The sequence below is a fragment of the Rattus rattus genome, chromosome 1, assembly GCF_011064425.1.
Source record: "Rattus rattus isolate New Zealand chromosome 1, Rrattus_CSIRO_v1, whole genome shotgun sequence".
NCBI classification, from domain to species: domain Eukaryota; kingdom Metazoa; phylum Chordata; class Mammalia; order Rodentia; family Muridae; genus Rattus; species Rattus rattus.
The window spans coordinates 91110778-91125219 of record NC_046154.1 but is presented as its reverse complement, the minus strand read 5'-3'; the positions used below and the strand labels follow the sequence as shown (position 1 = coordinate 91125219).

Below are 14442 nucleotides of genomic sequence, written 5' to 3'. Positions count from 1 at the left end.
CACGCGCCTCTTCTCCCGAGAGGTTGTGCCTCTCTATAAGGCCACGCCCATCGATGACAGCCGACACTTGGCAACTACCACTCCCAAGATACTTCGCGACTCCTAGAGCACGAACTGGTACATTTCCGGCCAGTGACGCACTTCCACTTTGCTAGGCGCGCGGTTCCCGGTCTGAAAAGCAGGACGGGATTTGGCTAGGGCCTCGCGGCTCCGGAGCCCGGCATGGCCTCCTCACGAGCCTCTTCCACGGTACGGAGTTCCGCATCTAAGTTCATGCTTATCCTCTCCTAGGGAGGACCGGGTCCCCGTGGGAAAGGGCCGTTACCTTACGGGTCCGGGCAGAGGAGGAGGAGGAGGAAGGCTGGGGGACCGTGGTGTGGACCTTAGCAGCCTTTTCCTGATTTCTAAACGCCTTCGTGTACTGCAGCTCTTTTTGCACTGCTCTTACTTAAGCCCTGAGCAGTGAACAACACTTTTTCTGACTGCTCCAAAACACGGTTCTTTGAAATCGGGCAGTGTCTTGACGTAAGCTGTACGACTGGTACTTATGAGGCCTCCCAACTTCTAATAGGCTCAGAAAGTATTTGAAATGTGTATTCCAGTAACATTGTGACTTGGTGCGCCGAATTGTTTGGGTTGTTTTGGGTGTTTACCCAGTGGCGAGAAGTTATTTTCGTAAAATCGAAGATTGCATTTCGAATAGATTAAAGTAACAGGCCCCAAAACAAACCAAGACATATCAGACAGAAATTGTTTAATTGTAATTGTGTGCCAAATTTAACGAGAGCGTGAACTCGGCGCAAAGTCACTTTCGACTTTGTCCTAGTTTTGAGAGAAAATAAAATGAAAGCTCAGCATTTCCTTCATTCTTTTGGAAAGCATGGTTTGCTAGGACCAAACCTTAATCGGGGTCTTTGATTTAACAGACAACCAAAACTAAAGCACCTGACGATTTAGTCGCTCCTGTTGTGAAGAAACCACACATCTATTATGGAAGCTTGGAAGAGAAAGAGCGGGAACGCCTGGCCAAAGGAGAGTCTGGGATTTTGGGAAAAGAAGGACTCAAAGCCGGCATTGAAGCAGGAAATATTAATATAACGTCTGGTAAGATGCAAATTGCAAATCACACACCCCCTCCCCCCCTTTTTTAACAGTGCTAGGAATCCAACCCAGGGTTTTTTGCATGCCACTGAACCACATTCTCATCTTTCCACTACACTCTTGCCTGTGACCTCACACTGCTTCTGCCTCCTCCCTGGTACTAGAATCAGGTGTACACTACTGTGCCCCTCTGATGAGTCATGTTATAGGATCAAAACCTTCTATTGGTCTGGGAAGCTACTTCAGGTGCCAAAAGCTTTTCTGTGTGACCATTAGGATCTGAGATTGAGCCCCAGAACTCACGTTTTTTGCTGGCTTGTTTTTTCTTTTTCTTTCTTTCTTTCTTTTTTTTTTTAAAGCTCATTGTGGTGGAATTGAATGTTGGGGAGACATACCAACTTCCACATGCACACGCATACAACCTTACCCTTTTTTGCCTACCTGGCATCACCCAGCGAGTGGTTTTCTTACATTTTATACAGTTCCTTGCAGGAATTACTGGTTATCTGCATACTCAGTGGATGTTTGGGTTTGGATTCATCAGGTGTATTTGTCTTTAGGAGAGGTAATGTAGTTTTGGCATTAATGCATAACTGTTTATAGGATCCTCTCCTTTACTTTTGTGGGGTTTTTTGTTTGTGTTTTCATTTTCGTTTCTGGTTTTCGGGACAAGGTTTCTCTGTGTAGCCCTAGGCCAGGCTGACCTCAGACTCAGAGGTCCACCTGCTGCTGTCTCCAGAGTGCTGGGATTGAAAACATGTGCCGCCGCCACCTGGCTGATTTAACTAAGTAATTACGAGCATTTAAAAAAATCCTCACACTTTATCCATACATACTTCCACTATTCTTAATGTCTTCAAGCCTGTCTTCATTCCCAATATGAGTGTTTGTTGTGAGTTTCAAAGCTAGTCACCATAGTACGCAAAAAGCCTTTCCTATTTGTCAGAGGAGTCCCGTGTTTCACGATCATTCTTTCCTCTCACTAGTTAATGTGTGTGAGGTACTGTTTCAGCAGATGGCAGGTAAGAAGCAACATCTCTGTCAGGCTTTCCAAATGAGAGATGTTCTAAGCCATGTAAAGAGATAATGAAGTAAATGGAAGAGGTAGCCCGCATCTTCCTGCTCTCAGTCTAAAGCATCACTTGGGTTTATGTGTTTGCCATCATTTAATAAGCTGAGAATGGTAAGCTATAAAAAGCTATAAGATAGAAGGGTGTATGTGTGCAGCTTTACAACTTCTAAACACCGAAGGAAATTTGAGTGTTAATGAGATGGACATACTTACTTATTAATAAAGAATTAAATCTTGCCTGAAATTTTAATATTACAAGTGAGAATATTTCAAATGTTTTTCATAGTACTTTGATTTTGTTTTTTCTTTTTTTAATCAGCAGCTCAGATAGTGAATATTCTTGCTGTTGGCCCTTCCTTCTGTCCTTTCTCCCTGACAAGGTCTATATGACCCTCAATCTCACCTCGTGGCCAAATATGGCATTGATCCGGTGGTCTCTGTGCTGCCTCTGTGTGCTGAACTTACAGGCACTGAGCTCTCACCCTGAGCTTCTCCCCATCTCTCTGTTATTGTGGCCAAACAGCGGTTTTAAATAATCAGACATGTTAACACAGTATAATCCAAAGATCAAACTATTTGATACTTGATGCTGAGGAAGTTAAATCTTTTCCTCATAACTGAATCATTATGTCTCTATAAGAGCAAAAAACTTTGTACAATAAAGACATTGCAGTTCATCACATGGAATGGTCTCTGAGCCACTTTGGGGCAGGGTGTTCCTTAGCGTCTCATGGCATGGCAGACAGTAAGTGCGTTACAGAATTTGATTTGGGATTATTGGTTGCAGGAAACCTTCGATATGCTGAAGTTTTTGTGAGCCCCACACTTAACACACTATGTGGCACCTCCATCCAGTTTAAGAAGCTGTACTCTAGGACACACAGACTCTGGTCAGCTAATTGTTTCTTTCCCCATGTTACCTGTTCTTTGCATAGGAGAAGTCTTTGAAATTGAGGAGCACATCAGTGAGCGGCAGGCTGAAGTCTTGGCAGAGTTTGAAAGAAGAAAGCGAGCCCGGCAAATCAATGTTTCCACAGATGACTCAGAGGTCAAGGCTTGCCTTAGAGCCTTGGGAGAACCGATCACACTTTTTGGAGAGGGCCCTGCTGAACGAAGAGAAAGGTGTCCTTTAGTTATACTTGTTATTTGTCTTTGAAGTCATAGGTTCTAGTAGTTTCATGGATTGTGAAGAGAGTGACAACTTCCTTTCAGTCACTTTCCTACTCTACTGTGAAGTTGTTTGTTGGATATGCTAGGCCATTTTGGGCTGTTTTGTAAGTCCATGTAGTCCCTTCAGAATTATCCTTTCATTCGAATTTTGTTGTTGCTCTTTTAAGATAGGTCTCACTATATAGCCTCTGCTGGCCTGAAGCTCACAACACACCTGCCTACTAATTCTTATTTTATTGATATGGGATCTTGATGTGCAGCCCTCAGTGGCCTGGAACTCACTTGTAGACCAGGCTGGTCTACCAGTGAAAGGCCTCTGCCTCCACGTTCTGGGTGAAAAGTGTATGCCATCAAGCCTAGTTCCTTTGGAACTATTCTTCATCACTAAATGTTTGTAGCCCCTGAATCAGTGCCTGTACATCATCAGTGGATCCTGCTGTCCTCAGCGCCTAACAGCAACAGGGTCTAAGCCATTTGGCTCTAAACGGCACAGAGCAATTGCTGATGGCTGGCTTTAGGAGCCTTCAGGTACAAACTGTAGAAGGGCTCAGCATGCCCACTTGAGTCTTGAGGGAGACCAGAGGCGTCTGAGAGGCAAAAGTGCAAAGGTGCACAGTGCACAGTGTTTCTCCTGTTCTCACTTTTCCTGTTTCTCTCACCATAGTCACCTGAGGCCCAAAACTATGGGAAAGTGCGAGAAGTAAACACTTTACAGATGTTAATTTACATACCATCCGGTCTGTCCATTCATCTGCTATTCCCTTGTTGCCTTCCTAGTAGTGTGCACTAGAATAAGATATTTTGAAAGAAAGAAAAACAGATCTTATTCACATAATTAGAATATGTTTTGGTTTATTGTTACTAACCTTTTACTTTGCCAATTTATGAATTAAACTTTATCATAAGAATGTAGAGTTGGGAAACAAACACAGTGTGGGTAAGGTTCATTGCTCCCTGTGGTTGTAAGCTTTTAGGGATCATGACACATCTCTCCCACAAGTGGTAATGGACCCCACTGGACCTCATCCATATTGATTTCTGACCTTTTCTCTTACAGGTTAAGAAATATTCTCTCAGTGGTTGGGACTGATGCCTTAAAAAAGACAAAAAAAGATGATGAAAAATCTAAGAAGTCAAAAGAAGAGGTAAGCTATGTAGAAATTCAAGAACATTCTTCCAGTGCTTTGCTTTGCTGGAGTTAGGAGAGGTGTCCGCAGGCTCTGGATTTGGGACCGGTTGATGGCAGCAATTGGTAATTTTTATGTGACTGGGGATGGTGCTGGAAGTTCTCCTTTCAGAATAGCTACGGCACTCTTGGTGTGACTCAGTAAGAAACCAGAAACTAAGAAGTCATAGGAGGGAAAAATTAGGGATCTGGAGAGATTGCTCTGCCCGTCAGAGTGCACAATGCTCTTCAGGAAGAGTCAAGTTCGGTTCCCAACACCTGAGTCTAGTGATGCCTAACCCTGAGAATCTGATGCCATCCTCTGACCTCATATGCACATCCCCACAGTCACATAACACATAATTAAGTAAAAAGTAAATATAGAAGGACAAGTCCCTAGTTTGTTTTGTTACTGAACCAGTCATCTTTGTGAATGTCACAGGAGGGAACAGCTGTTGGGAGAGCAGGCATTTTTCAGACCTAACATTTCTTCTGTTTTTCCCTTCTCAGTATCAACAAACCTGGTACCATGAAGGGCCAAATAGCCTGAAGGTGGCCAGATTGTGGATTGCCAATTATTCACTCCCCAGGTAAGCAGAGGTCCAGAAGAAAGATTCTGTCATTCCAGGGGCTGAGGATAAGCTGGTGGGGCTGAGCTATGCTGGTGGCACTTATTGCATAGAATTGAGAATTAAAGATTAAAGAGCGCTCAGACCCTTGTTGATACTCCTTTAGTGATGATGTTTATGGGTCACAGGGCAATGAAACGCTTGGAGGAGGCCCGTCTCCATAAGGAGATTCCCGAGACCACCAGAACCTCCCAGATGCAGGAGCTGCACAAGTCTCTCCGGGTAAGATGCTCTTCGCTGTAGTGTCTTAAATTATTAGCTTCTCTTTTTGGCCCACTCACAGGAGGGTAAAAACAGTTAGCACATGCCTCTTGATGGATCTGGGATGTGGGAGGCACCATCAGCCATGGAGACAGGAGCATTCTGGGCTCACAGGGGCCGATGTTTCTGCTCCTGGTTGCTCCCTTCTAATAGGTCAGGCTGTGCTTTGCTTTTCTCTCTGGTTTTTGTCTGTGTTTAACTGACATAAAAGCTAGCGAAGCTGTGGTAAACAAGTGTCACTCCAGACAAGCCTTGATTCCTTTCTTTCATCAACGTTAGTGTCTTCTGTCAACAGCAAGCATTAAAAAAAGTCTTCGAATTGGTTAACCTGAAAGTCTGTTACCACCATTGCCTCCTTCTCTACCTTCCCCCCACTCCCCTTTTTCCCCCCAAAAGTGAAAAAGCGAAAGAAGTCTTAGATTGGCTTTCCAAGGTTCATCTTGTTTTTGTTTTCCTTTTAGTCTTTGAATAATTTCTGCAGTCAGATTGGAGATGACCGGCCAATCTCCTACTGTCACTTCAGCCCCAATTCTAAAATGCTAGCCACGGCTTGTTGGTAAGTTTTACTTTACATTAATGTTTTCCTAAATTGGGCATTAGTTCAGGAAGAAAAAGTATCTTTGTCTCAGGTCTCTTCCTCTGTCCTCTTCCTCTGCTCCTTGTGAGCGGCTGGCATGGCTCTGCCTGCTTGTTTGCTTTGACAGCTTCTGTTTGGCAGTTCTGACTAGTCACAAAGGTGCCCAGAGACCCGTGACATGTAATGTCTGTTATGTCCTGGAGTGGCTCATAAGGGAACGTTGTAGACCCAAGTAGTCTTGAGCCTAGTCCCACCTTTCTGTCTTAGTTCTGTGGTCTTGGCGTAGGTGATCTTTGGAAGTCTTGGCACTCTTATCTGTACCATTGGTAAATGTTAATTACTATCTTACCTTTGGCTTGCAAGTTGACCTGGACATTAAAAGTAGCAGCTTGCGTTCCATGATAGTCTAAAAGAGGCCTGAGAGCTGCTGTGGCTCTCCAGAAAGCCGTGTGTGTGTGTGTGTTTTCTGATGGCCTGTCAAGTGCATAGGGTCAAGACAAAACTGTCCTGTAATGATGTTACGAAGGTTCCTTTTCCTTCCCAGACCAACCCTGGCTGAGATGCTTTGCTTTGTGTTTGATAGGAGTGGGCTCTGCAAGCTCTGGTCTGTCCCTGACTGCAGCCTCCTTCACACTCTTCGAGGTGAGTGACAGTCTTGGTCAGGAGCTCCCATTCTTTCCCATCAAAATCTGTTAAACGGTGAAACTTGGGCTGACACTCAGATAGATACCATACACAGCATCTGCTTCTGTGAGTGTGCACGTGCTCATGCACTCTGTGTACGTAAACAAATGCCTGCAGACCAGATGAAGGTGTCTGATCCCCTGGAGCTGGAGTTAAAGGCCTTTGTGAGCCACCTGATGTGGGTGCTGAGAACCAACTCAGGTCCTCTGAGGAGCGTTACCTGATGAGCCATCCTTCCAGCCGATGCATTGCATTTGTATGTGAATGGGTGTGAGGTGTATCGTGACCTCACATTCATGCAGTCTGTCCTCCTGTCCAGCCATGCTCTGGCTTTTACAGCATATAAATTAAAAGACATCAAGATTTTGTGTTATTTATTTTGATTTGGTTTATTTACTCTTTGAAAATGGAGTCTTCCTCTGTTTCCCAGTATGGCTTCCAATTCAGTATCTTCCTGCCTCAGCCTCCCAAGTGCTGGAGTTGACAGATACATAGTCCATTGTGTCAGTTTCTGCCCTATTTTTTTTTTTTTTTGTCTTAAATGTTTTAAAAAGTGATTTGTTTCAAACAATTTGGGAGGAAGGGCTGGAGAGATTGTTCAGTGACTAAAAACATGTGTTTTGCTCTTAGAAAGACCCTGGCTGAGTTCCCCAGCACCCAAACAGGCAGCTCACAGCTCCCTGTATGTAGTTCTGGCTCCAGGGGATCCAGTGACCTCCATAGGCACCTGCCTTCATATGTACTTACACATAATTTAAAAATAAATTGCTGGGCATGGTGGCACACACCTTTAATCCCAGCACTCAGGACGCAGTGGTTGGTAGATCTTTTTAAATTTGAAGCCTGCCTGGTCTTCATAGCAAGTTCCAGACTAGCCAAGACCGCAAAGAGACCCTGTCTGAAATATAAATGTTCTTTTTTTAGTAGTTGAATAGTCGTTTTAATTCTGTGTTCACATTATGTACTTTCCCAATGTGTACTTTTCCATGTTCATAGTCGTCGTTCTTTGCTTTTAGGTTACAAAGAGGTGAGAACACTTTAACTTGATCTCCTGTATTTCTGTAGGCCATAACACAAATGTCGGAGCAATTGTATTCCATCCCAAATCCACTGTTTCCTTGGACCAAAAAGATGTCAACCTGGCCTCTTGTGCTGCTGATGGCTCTGTGAAGCTTTGGAGTCTTGACAGGTGATGTTGCCATTCTGCAGGCCACACCGCCATCTCTAAAGCACACAGGCAGCTGACTGGCCCTTCAGGCCTAAAAGTGTGACATTTAATCCCAGACATGCTCTAAGAGTTCAGGGAGCTCACTGAAAGTAGAAGATGTCTGTCTTCTCTGGAGAAGGTGTGCTAGACTTTTTTGCTTTCCTTGCTGACGTTGACACTCAAATTTGCCTTTAGTATGGTAGTTGCTGATTTCTGGCTCTCATTCTAAAACTATTCAGTCTAACCCACATGGTAGGTTAGCATTGGAGAAATGGACTGCTTTGTAGATGGGCTAAAGATGGTCATCTTGGCGGCCTCTCGTGCCTTAGGGCACAGCCACAGAGGAGAGGGAAGGAGGTTCTGTCTGGCAGTAAGGCCGCTGTGTCATCCTCTGCCCATCTTATTCCTTCATGTGGGTGTTTTTACCAGTCCACTCAATTTTGAAAGCATATTGTAATCTAAAAGACATTTGAATGCTCATTTTCCTTTCCTAGAGAAAGCATAGGAAAGTTTTTTATTGCAGAATTTTCTAAGAGACTAATTAGCATCTTCAGTGTTTGCCAGATAGGGTCTCTGCTCCGGGCAGAGCAGGTTTTAATTGGCTTCTGTAGTACTTAGCAGTGCTTCTCCCCGTGGGCACTGGTTGGGTCTGCGTGCTCACTGACAGCACTCCTAATTGCTCTCCTTAGGCTTGTGTACTTCCTCTCTCTGCTGTGTATGTCTTCCTGTGGTTGCTAGGTAGCCAGAGGACACTGAGTCAGTCTAGCCTACCGTCCCTTTTTCTGTTTGGATCTTTGAATGAGCTAAGGGTTAAGAAGGATAATCTGGAACCCACTTGGACCAAAACTGATTTATACATTCTATATCTACACCTCCACCAAAGTCAATTTTCTTTTTTGAATCCAAGCACTGCTTTGATGCAGTGCAGTCTTGTTCAGCAAGAACTTTTCTCTCATCCTTGATGGAGAATTTCTGAACTAGCCAAATTGAGAAGTGATCACTGTGCCCTGGGGTCATAGAACCTTAACAAGCAGCTTAAATTATTGTTATCCCTAAGATTGTAACCCTTTGCAAGGACAGTTAGCAGTTAGCACAGAGCCTGGTCCTGTCAGTGCCCTGTGCTGCTCGGCGTAGCAAATACACAGTAATGCCTGGTACGAACTGGAGTGGGAAGGTCTGCACAGCCGTAGGTAAACTCTGGGCATCTGCATGGCTCTAGGTGTTTAATGCCTGTACGTTTGGTTCCTTTCAGTGATGAACCAGTGGCAGATATTGAAGGCCATACAGTCCGTGTGGCTCGGGTAATGTGGCATCCGTCAGGGCGTTTCCTGGGCACAACCTGGTAAGCCATCTTTTACTGCCCAGTTTGTGCACGCCTGTTGGTTTTGATAATCCTTTTCAGTGATCTGCCAGGTATTTTTAGATCAAGAATATTTAATTAGAACTTCCTCAAACTTCAGTAATTGAATCAGAATAAAAGAGTATGATATAGTCAGGGCAGAGTGCTTTTACTTTTATATCTCACTGAGTGTGCTACGCGTCATACTGAAAATCTCCCTCAGCTGGGTGTGAAGGCACACACCTGTAGTCCTAGCACTCACCAGGCTGAAGGAATAGGATCACAAGTTCAGGGCCAGCCTGGGCTCCATAGCAAGACTATTAAAAATAAAATAAGGGCTGGAAAGATGGCTCACAGGACTGGAGCGATGGCTCAACAGGTTAAGAGCACTGACTGCTCTTCCAGAGGTCTCAAGTTCAATTCCCAGCAGCCACATGGTGGCTCACAACCATCTGTAATGGGATCTGATGCCCTCTTCTGGTGTGTCTGAAGACAGCTACAGTGTACTTGTATATGATAAAAAAATAAATCTTTAAATAAATAAAAACAAGAGCTGCATGGTAGTGGCCCATGCCTTCAATCCCAGCACTCGAGAGGCAGAGGTAGGTGACTCTGAGTTCAAGGCAGACCTGGGCTAAAAAGCAAGTTCAGAACAGTCAGGTATACAGAAAAATTCTGTCTTGCAAAAAAGCAATTTTTTAAGTAAAATTGTCCCTGCTGACATATTGGCTTCTTTTTCTGATTCTGTAAGGTTGGTTAGTAAGGCTTAGTTCTACTAAAAATCCTTCATGTTTGACCAACATACAATAGAATGTGACTGTTTCATTGTACAATTCAACCTTGACAAATGCATACTGCTTATGACCCACACCCTCATCAGTACAGGTAATGTTTCTCCCACCCCTTCCAAACAACCTATGACTTGATTGCGTTCATTCTGCCTGTTTATACCCATTAGTGTTGTTGAGTTGTAGTGTGTTGTGTGTCTGAGCCACGGTTTATGCATCCTCCCGTTGATGGACATGTGGGCATGTTTCTAGGTTGTGGCCAGTCAAGATAAAACTACTGTAAACACCCTTTTTTCGTGTTTTGTGTATGGGTTTTTTGCCTGCGTCCAGAAAAGGGTATCAGATTAGAGTTACGCATGATTGTGAGCTGCTGTGTGGGTCCTGGGACTTGGGTCCTCTGGAAGAACATCCTGTGCCATCCTAAATACCTTTATTGAAGCTTTTTGTAGATATAGTGGTTGTCTTTCCCTTTCTCTTAGGTAGTTACACTATAATTGCTAGTTTGTGGAGTGGTGGTGTATAGAGTAGATGTATGTTAGCTTTTAAAGGATTTGGGCAAGCTGGATTCAGTGCCATATGCTTACAGTCCCAACACTCAGCACAAGGGCCTCACAGCTGAGGCCAGTCTGGGCTTCAGAGTGAGACGCTGTTCCCCAGAATAAAATCTTAAAAACAGCTGGGCTCCGCCCACTCTGGTTTGTAGCTGTGTCGGTGTCTGCTGTTGCCAGTCGTACTGTTTTGCCCACAGTAGAGCACGCAGTAATACCTCATGTCAGTGTCCCACCCTGATGGCGTTGCACTTGTTTTGCCACATGCTCACACGTCTTGCACGTCTTTAGTGCAGGCTCCAATTGCTCTGCCCTTCCTGAGTTCATCTGTTCTGTATTTGTACTACCAAAACCTGTTTGCAACCGTCCTTTAAGATTTTCATTAAAATCCCTTTTGCACCTTTAATGAAAACATTCTGATCTACACATTCGGGTCTATTTCTAGATCTGCTCTATTTGTCCTGTCTTTCTTTAATGCCCAAATTTCAATTGAGTCTCCAGTAAATACACAAATGCCTGATGAGTGAAGGGGTGCAGCAGAGGAATGAAGGGGGAAGGCAGTGCCATCTTTGCTGGGCCATTCTTCAAGAAGTTTGTTTTTGTTTTGTGCTTGTGGCCGAACCCAGGGCCCTGCACATACCAGGCAAGACCTCCCTACTATTGAGCTCCAACCCCAACCCAGGGAATTTCTTTTTTTTAAAGAATACCCACTAACGTACAGAATGTTCATGGTCTCCCAACTGTCAACTAAAACAGACGCTTGGACAGTGAGGCATTGCTCATGTCAGAAAGACCACCTACCTTCCTTCTTCCCTTCCTTCCTTCCTTCCTTCCTTCCTTCCTTCCTTCCTTTCTTTCCTTTTTTTAGGATAGAATTGCCCCGCCTTTAGATTTATTTAGTAGTGTTCTATGTGCATATATGCCTGCACACCAGAAGAGGGCACCAGATTTCATTATAGATGGTTGTGAGCCACCATGTGGTTGCTGGAAATCATGCTCAGGACCTTTGGAAGAGCGGTCTGCTTTTGTCCTCAGCTGTCCCCCTCCAGCCTGGCAGCTCTTGTTAGTATGGTTGAGCAGCAGTGAGCTAAGCTATGGTTATCTATAGTTCCTTGTCATAGACACTTAATCTGCTGATTTATCGTTGGTGTAATTTTGGTAAGTTGGAAAATTTATTCTTATTTATTTTTAAGTTATGACCGTTCATGGCGCTTATGGGATTTAGAGGCTCAAGAGGAGATCCTACACCAGGAAGGCCACAGCATGGGTGTGTATGACATTGCCTTCCATCAAGATGGCTCTTTGGCTGGCACTGGGTAAGATTTCCTCCACAAAGCAAGGGAAGGGCAGCTTAGTAGTCTCACCTCTTAGGCAACCCCGCTTTCTTGTCACACTGTATTCCATATGTTCACACAAATGTTGTCTCCTCAGGGGACTGGATGCCTTTGGCCGAGTTTGGGACCTACGCACAGGACGCTGCATTATGTTCCTAGAAGGCCACCTGAAGGAGATCTACGGAATAAGTTTCTCCCCCAATGGGTAAAGCAGACTCAGTGAGTGGGAAGGGTCCAGGTCAGACAGCACTCTATGTTTCTAACTGATGCATCTGATCCACAGCTACCACATTGCCACTGGCAGTGGTGACAACACCTGCAAGGTGTGGGATCTTCGACAGCGACGCTGTGTCTACACCATCCCCGCCCATCAGAACTTAGTGACTGGTGTCAAGTTTGAGCGTAAGCTTTTCTCTTGTTCTCAGCCTTAATATCAGACACCCTTTGCTTCATGAAATACATCCTGGGCAGTAGACTAACTTAGACATGGAGCCTTGTTAAAGAAGCAAATTTCAGTGTCCTTCCCTCTGCCACACCTTTAGACAGCACTGTGCAGAGCGCGCTTGAGGTGGGAGTTCTGCGAAGGCTCCGTTTCGTTTTGTGCTCCATGGGTGGTCAGGCACTAACTAGATGCTTGATGGTACTGAACAAACTGTCCACCAGGGGAAGAGCAGCCACACAGCCTTCATCTGTTACTTGGTTGTCCTCCGTCTCCTCATGACTGTCCCTCATCTTGGAGGCCCCCTAGGAATGTAGAATGCATGTGGTCAGTCTGTCTGGAAGATCGTTGTCTTTTTCCTAGGCTGTTTCTGAACCCTGGAGTTCCTCACATTTGCTTTGTGTCTCCTGCAGCTATCCATGGGGACTTCTTGCTCACGGGTGCCTATGACAACACAGCCAAGATCTGGACCCACCCAGGCTGGTCCCCACTGAAGACTCTGGCTGGGCATGAGGGCAAAGTGATGGGCCTAGACATTTCTTCTGATGGGCAGCTCATAGCCACTTGCTCATATGACAGAACCTTCAAGCTCTGGATGGCAGAGTAGGCAAGACCATGGGAGGACTCTGACCTTGTGTCTCACTAAGGAGCCATCTTCCTCAGAGGAAAAGAATTGTGTTGTGTCTATCATGTTTCCTGCCAAATACCGTGTGTAGGATTGGATTTTCACGCCAGCCCCACTTCTGAGTAAGCCAGTCCTTAGGCAGTAGCAAGCCCTTCGTGGTTAGAACGCAGTTCTCATCTCAGGTTCTGCCGTAAACTATAGACATTATGTAGGTGTCTGCAAAACTTCAACACATTTGAATGGCCTCCCTCAGCACTCAGGATTGTGACTATTCTTTCATTTTTAATTGTTTTTTTATTTGGCATTTTGAGACAGAGTCTATGTATAGCCCTGACTGTCCTGGAACTTGGTATATGTGTCTGGAAGCTTCACATTGTAAGTGATCCCCCCGCCCCTGCTGTTCAAGTGATGGTGTTACAGAAATGTGCTGTTGTGCCTGGCAGTTGTGTATTTTATGCTTGAACTTGGCTCTCTATAACACGGCGTGTGCTTGGGACTACGTGTGATTCAGCAAGCAAGATGGCTGAACTGTATGAAATCTCCCCAGTTCCGAGGGCATGTGCCTGGCAGCAGCTCCTTTCCTGTTCCCAAGAATAGGACTGGAGCCATAGACTGCGTCTGTGCGATGGCTCCACTGTAAAGCTGTCCCTCTTTGGTGGCATCCACAGAGGATGTTCACTGCATCAGGAACTCAGAACTGCACACTGGGCCTTGTGAGAGCTCTTCCTTTTGGCTTTGAAGTTTGGCATCCTTCGTGATAAAACAGTCTGGCCATTGTATCCAGATTCAAAGGAGTTTTTTAAAACAAACATGATGTATGTGTTGTACAACCTCCTTCCTGTTGGTTATTTAATGGGTGTACTTTATGTATTAAAGAACACTTCATGTCAAAGTAACTGGAAAAAATTCTAATTTATGTTTGGGTGTTCCCAAACATAAACTCTTTTGTGTATACACACACATACACACTTGCTGAGAGTAAACTCTTACTATAAAACCTCCAAGCATTATTATCTATTTCAGCATTTTGTGAACCTAGCCATTGGTCCAAAGAGATCCCTGTCTTTAGTTTTGAGATCTAGTGTAATTCTAGGCCTGTGAGTTGTTCCAATTCCTATTACTCTATTCAAAACTTTGTAGTGGGTTTGGGGAGAGGGGTGTGGGTTTTTGTGAGACAGGGTTCTGTTACGTAGCCCAGATTGGCCTGAGACTTTAATCCTCCTGCCTCTGCATCTCAGGTTCTGTTACTGCAGGTGTAAGCAATCACATCTAGGCATTAATAGCTTTTTTTACATAGAGTGGCCTAGAGAGCACGTTACCAGGCGTCTGGGCTTCATAGTTCTTCCTCATCTGTCAGTGGGTGTGTGCACCTCACTGCAGGTACACAGCCCCTACACTCCAGAACTGCACAGTAAACCGCACAGCAGTAATTTCAAAGAAGGTTGTGTATCGTGTAAAATTAGCTCCTCTCCAGTGTTCGAAACTCCCATCAGTTTCCTGTTC

General features: G+C 44.8%; 1 protein-coding gene across 1 annotated transcript; it reads left to right on the top strand.

Annotated features, from left to right (window-relative positions):
* The first annotated feature begins 5866 nt into the window (after nucleotides 1-5866).
* Prpf4 (pre-mRNA processing factor 4) lies at nucleotides 5867-13943 on the top strand. The gene is made up of 8 exons (XM_032903296.1): nucleotides 5867-5954; nucleotides 6520-6617; nucleotides 7725-7848; nucleotides 9119-9208; nucleotides 11735-11857; nucleotides 11973-12080; nucleotides 12159-12277; nucleotides 12728-13943. The coding sequence occupies exons 2-8, from the start codon at nucleotides 6536-6538 to the stop codon at nucleotides 12919-12921; spliced, it is 840 nt and encodes a 279-aa protein (XP_032759187.1). The 5' UTR covers nucleotides 5867-5954; nucleotides 6520-6535; the 3' UTR covers nucleotides 12922-13943.
* Nucleotides 13944-14442: the final 499 nt, after the last annotated feature.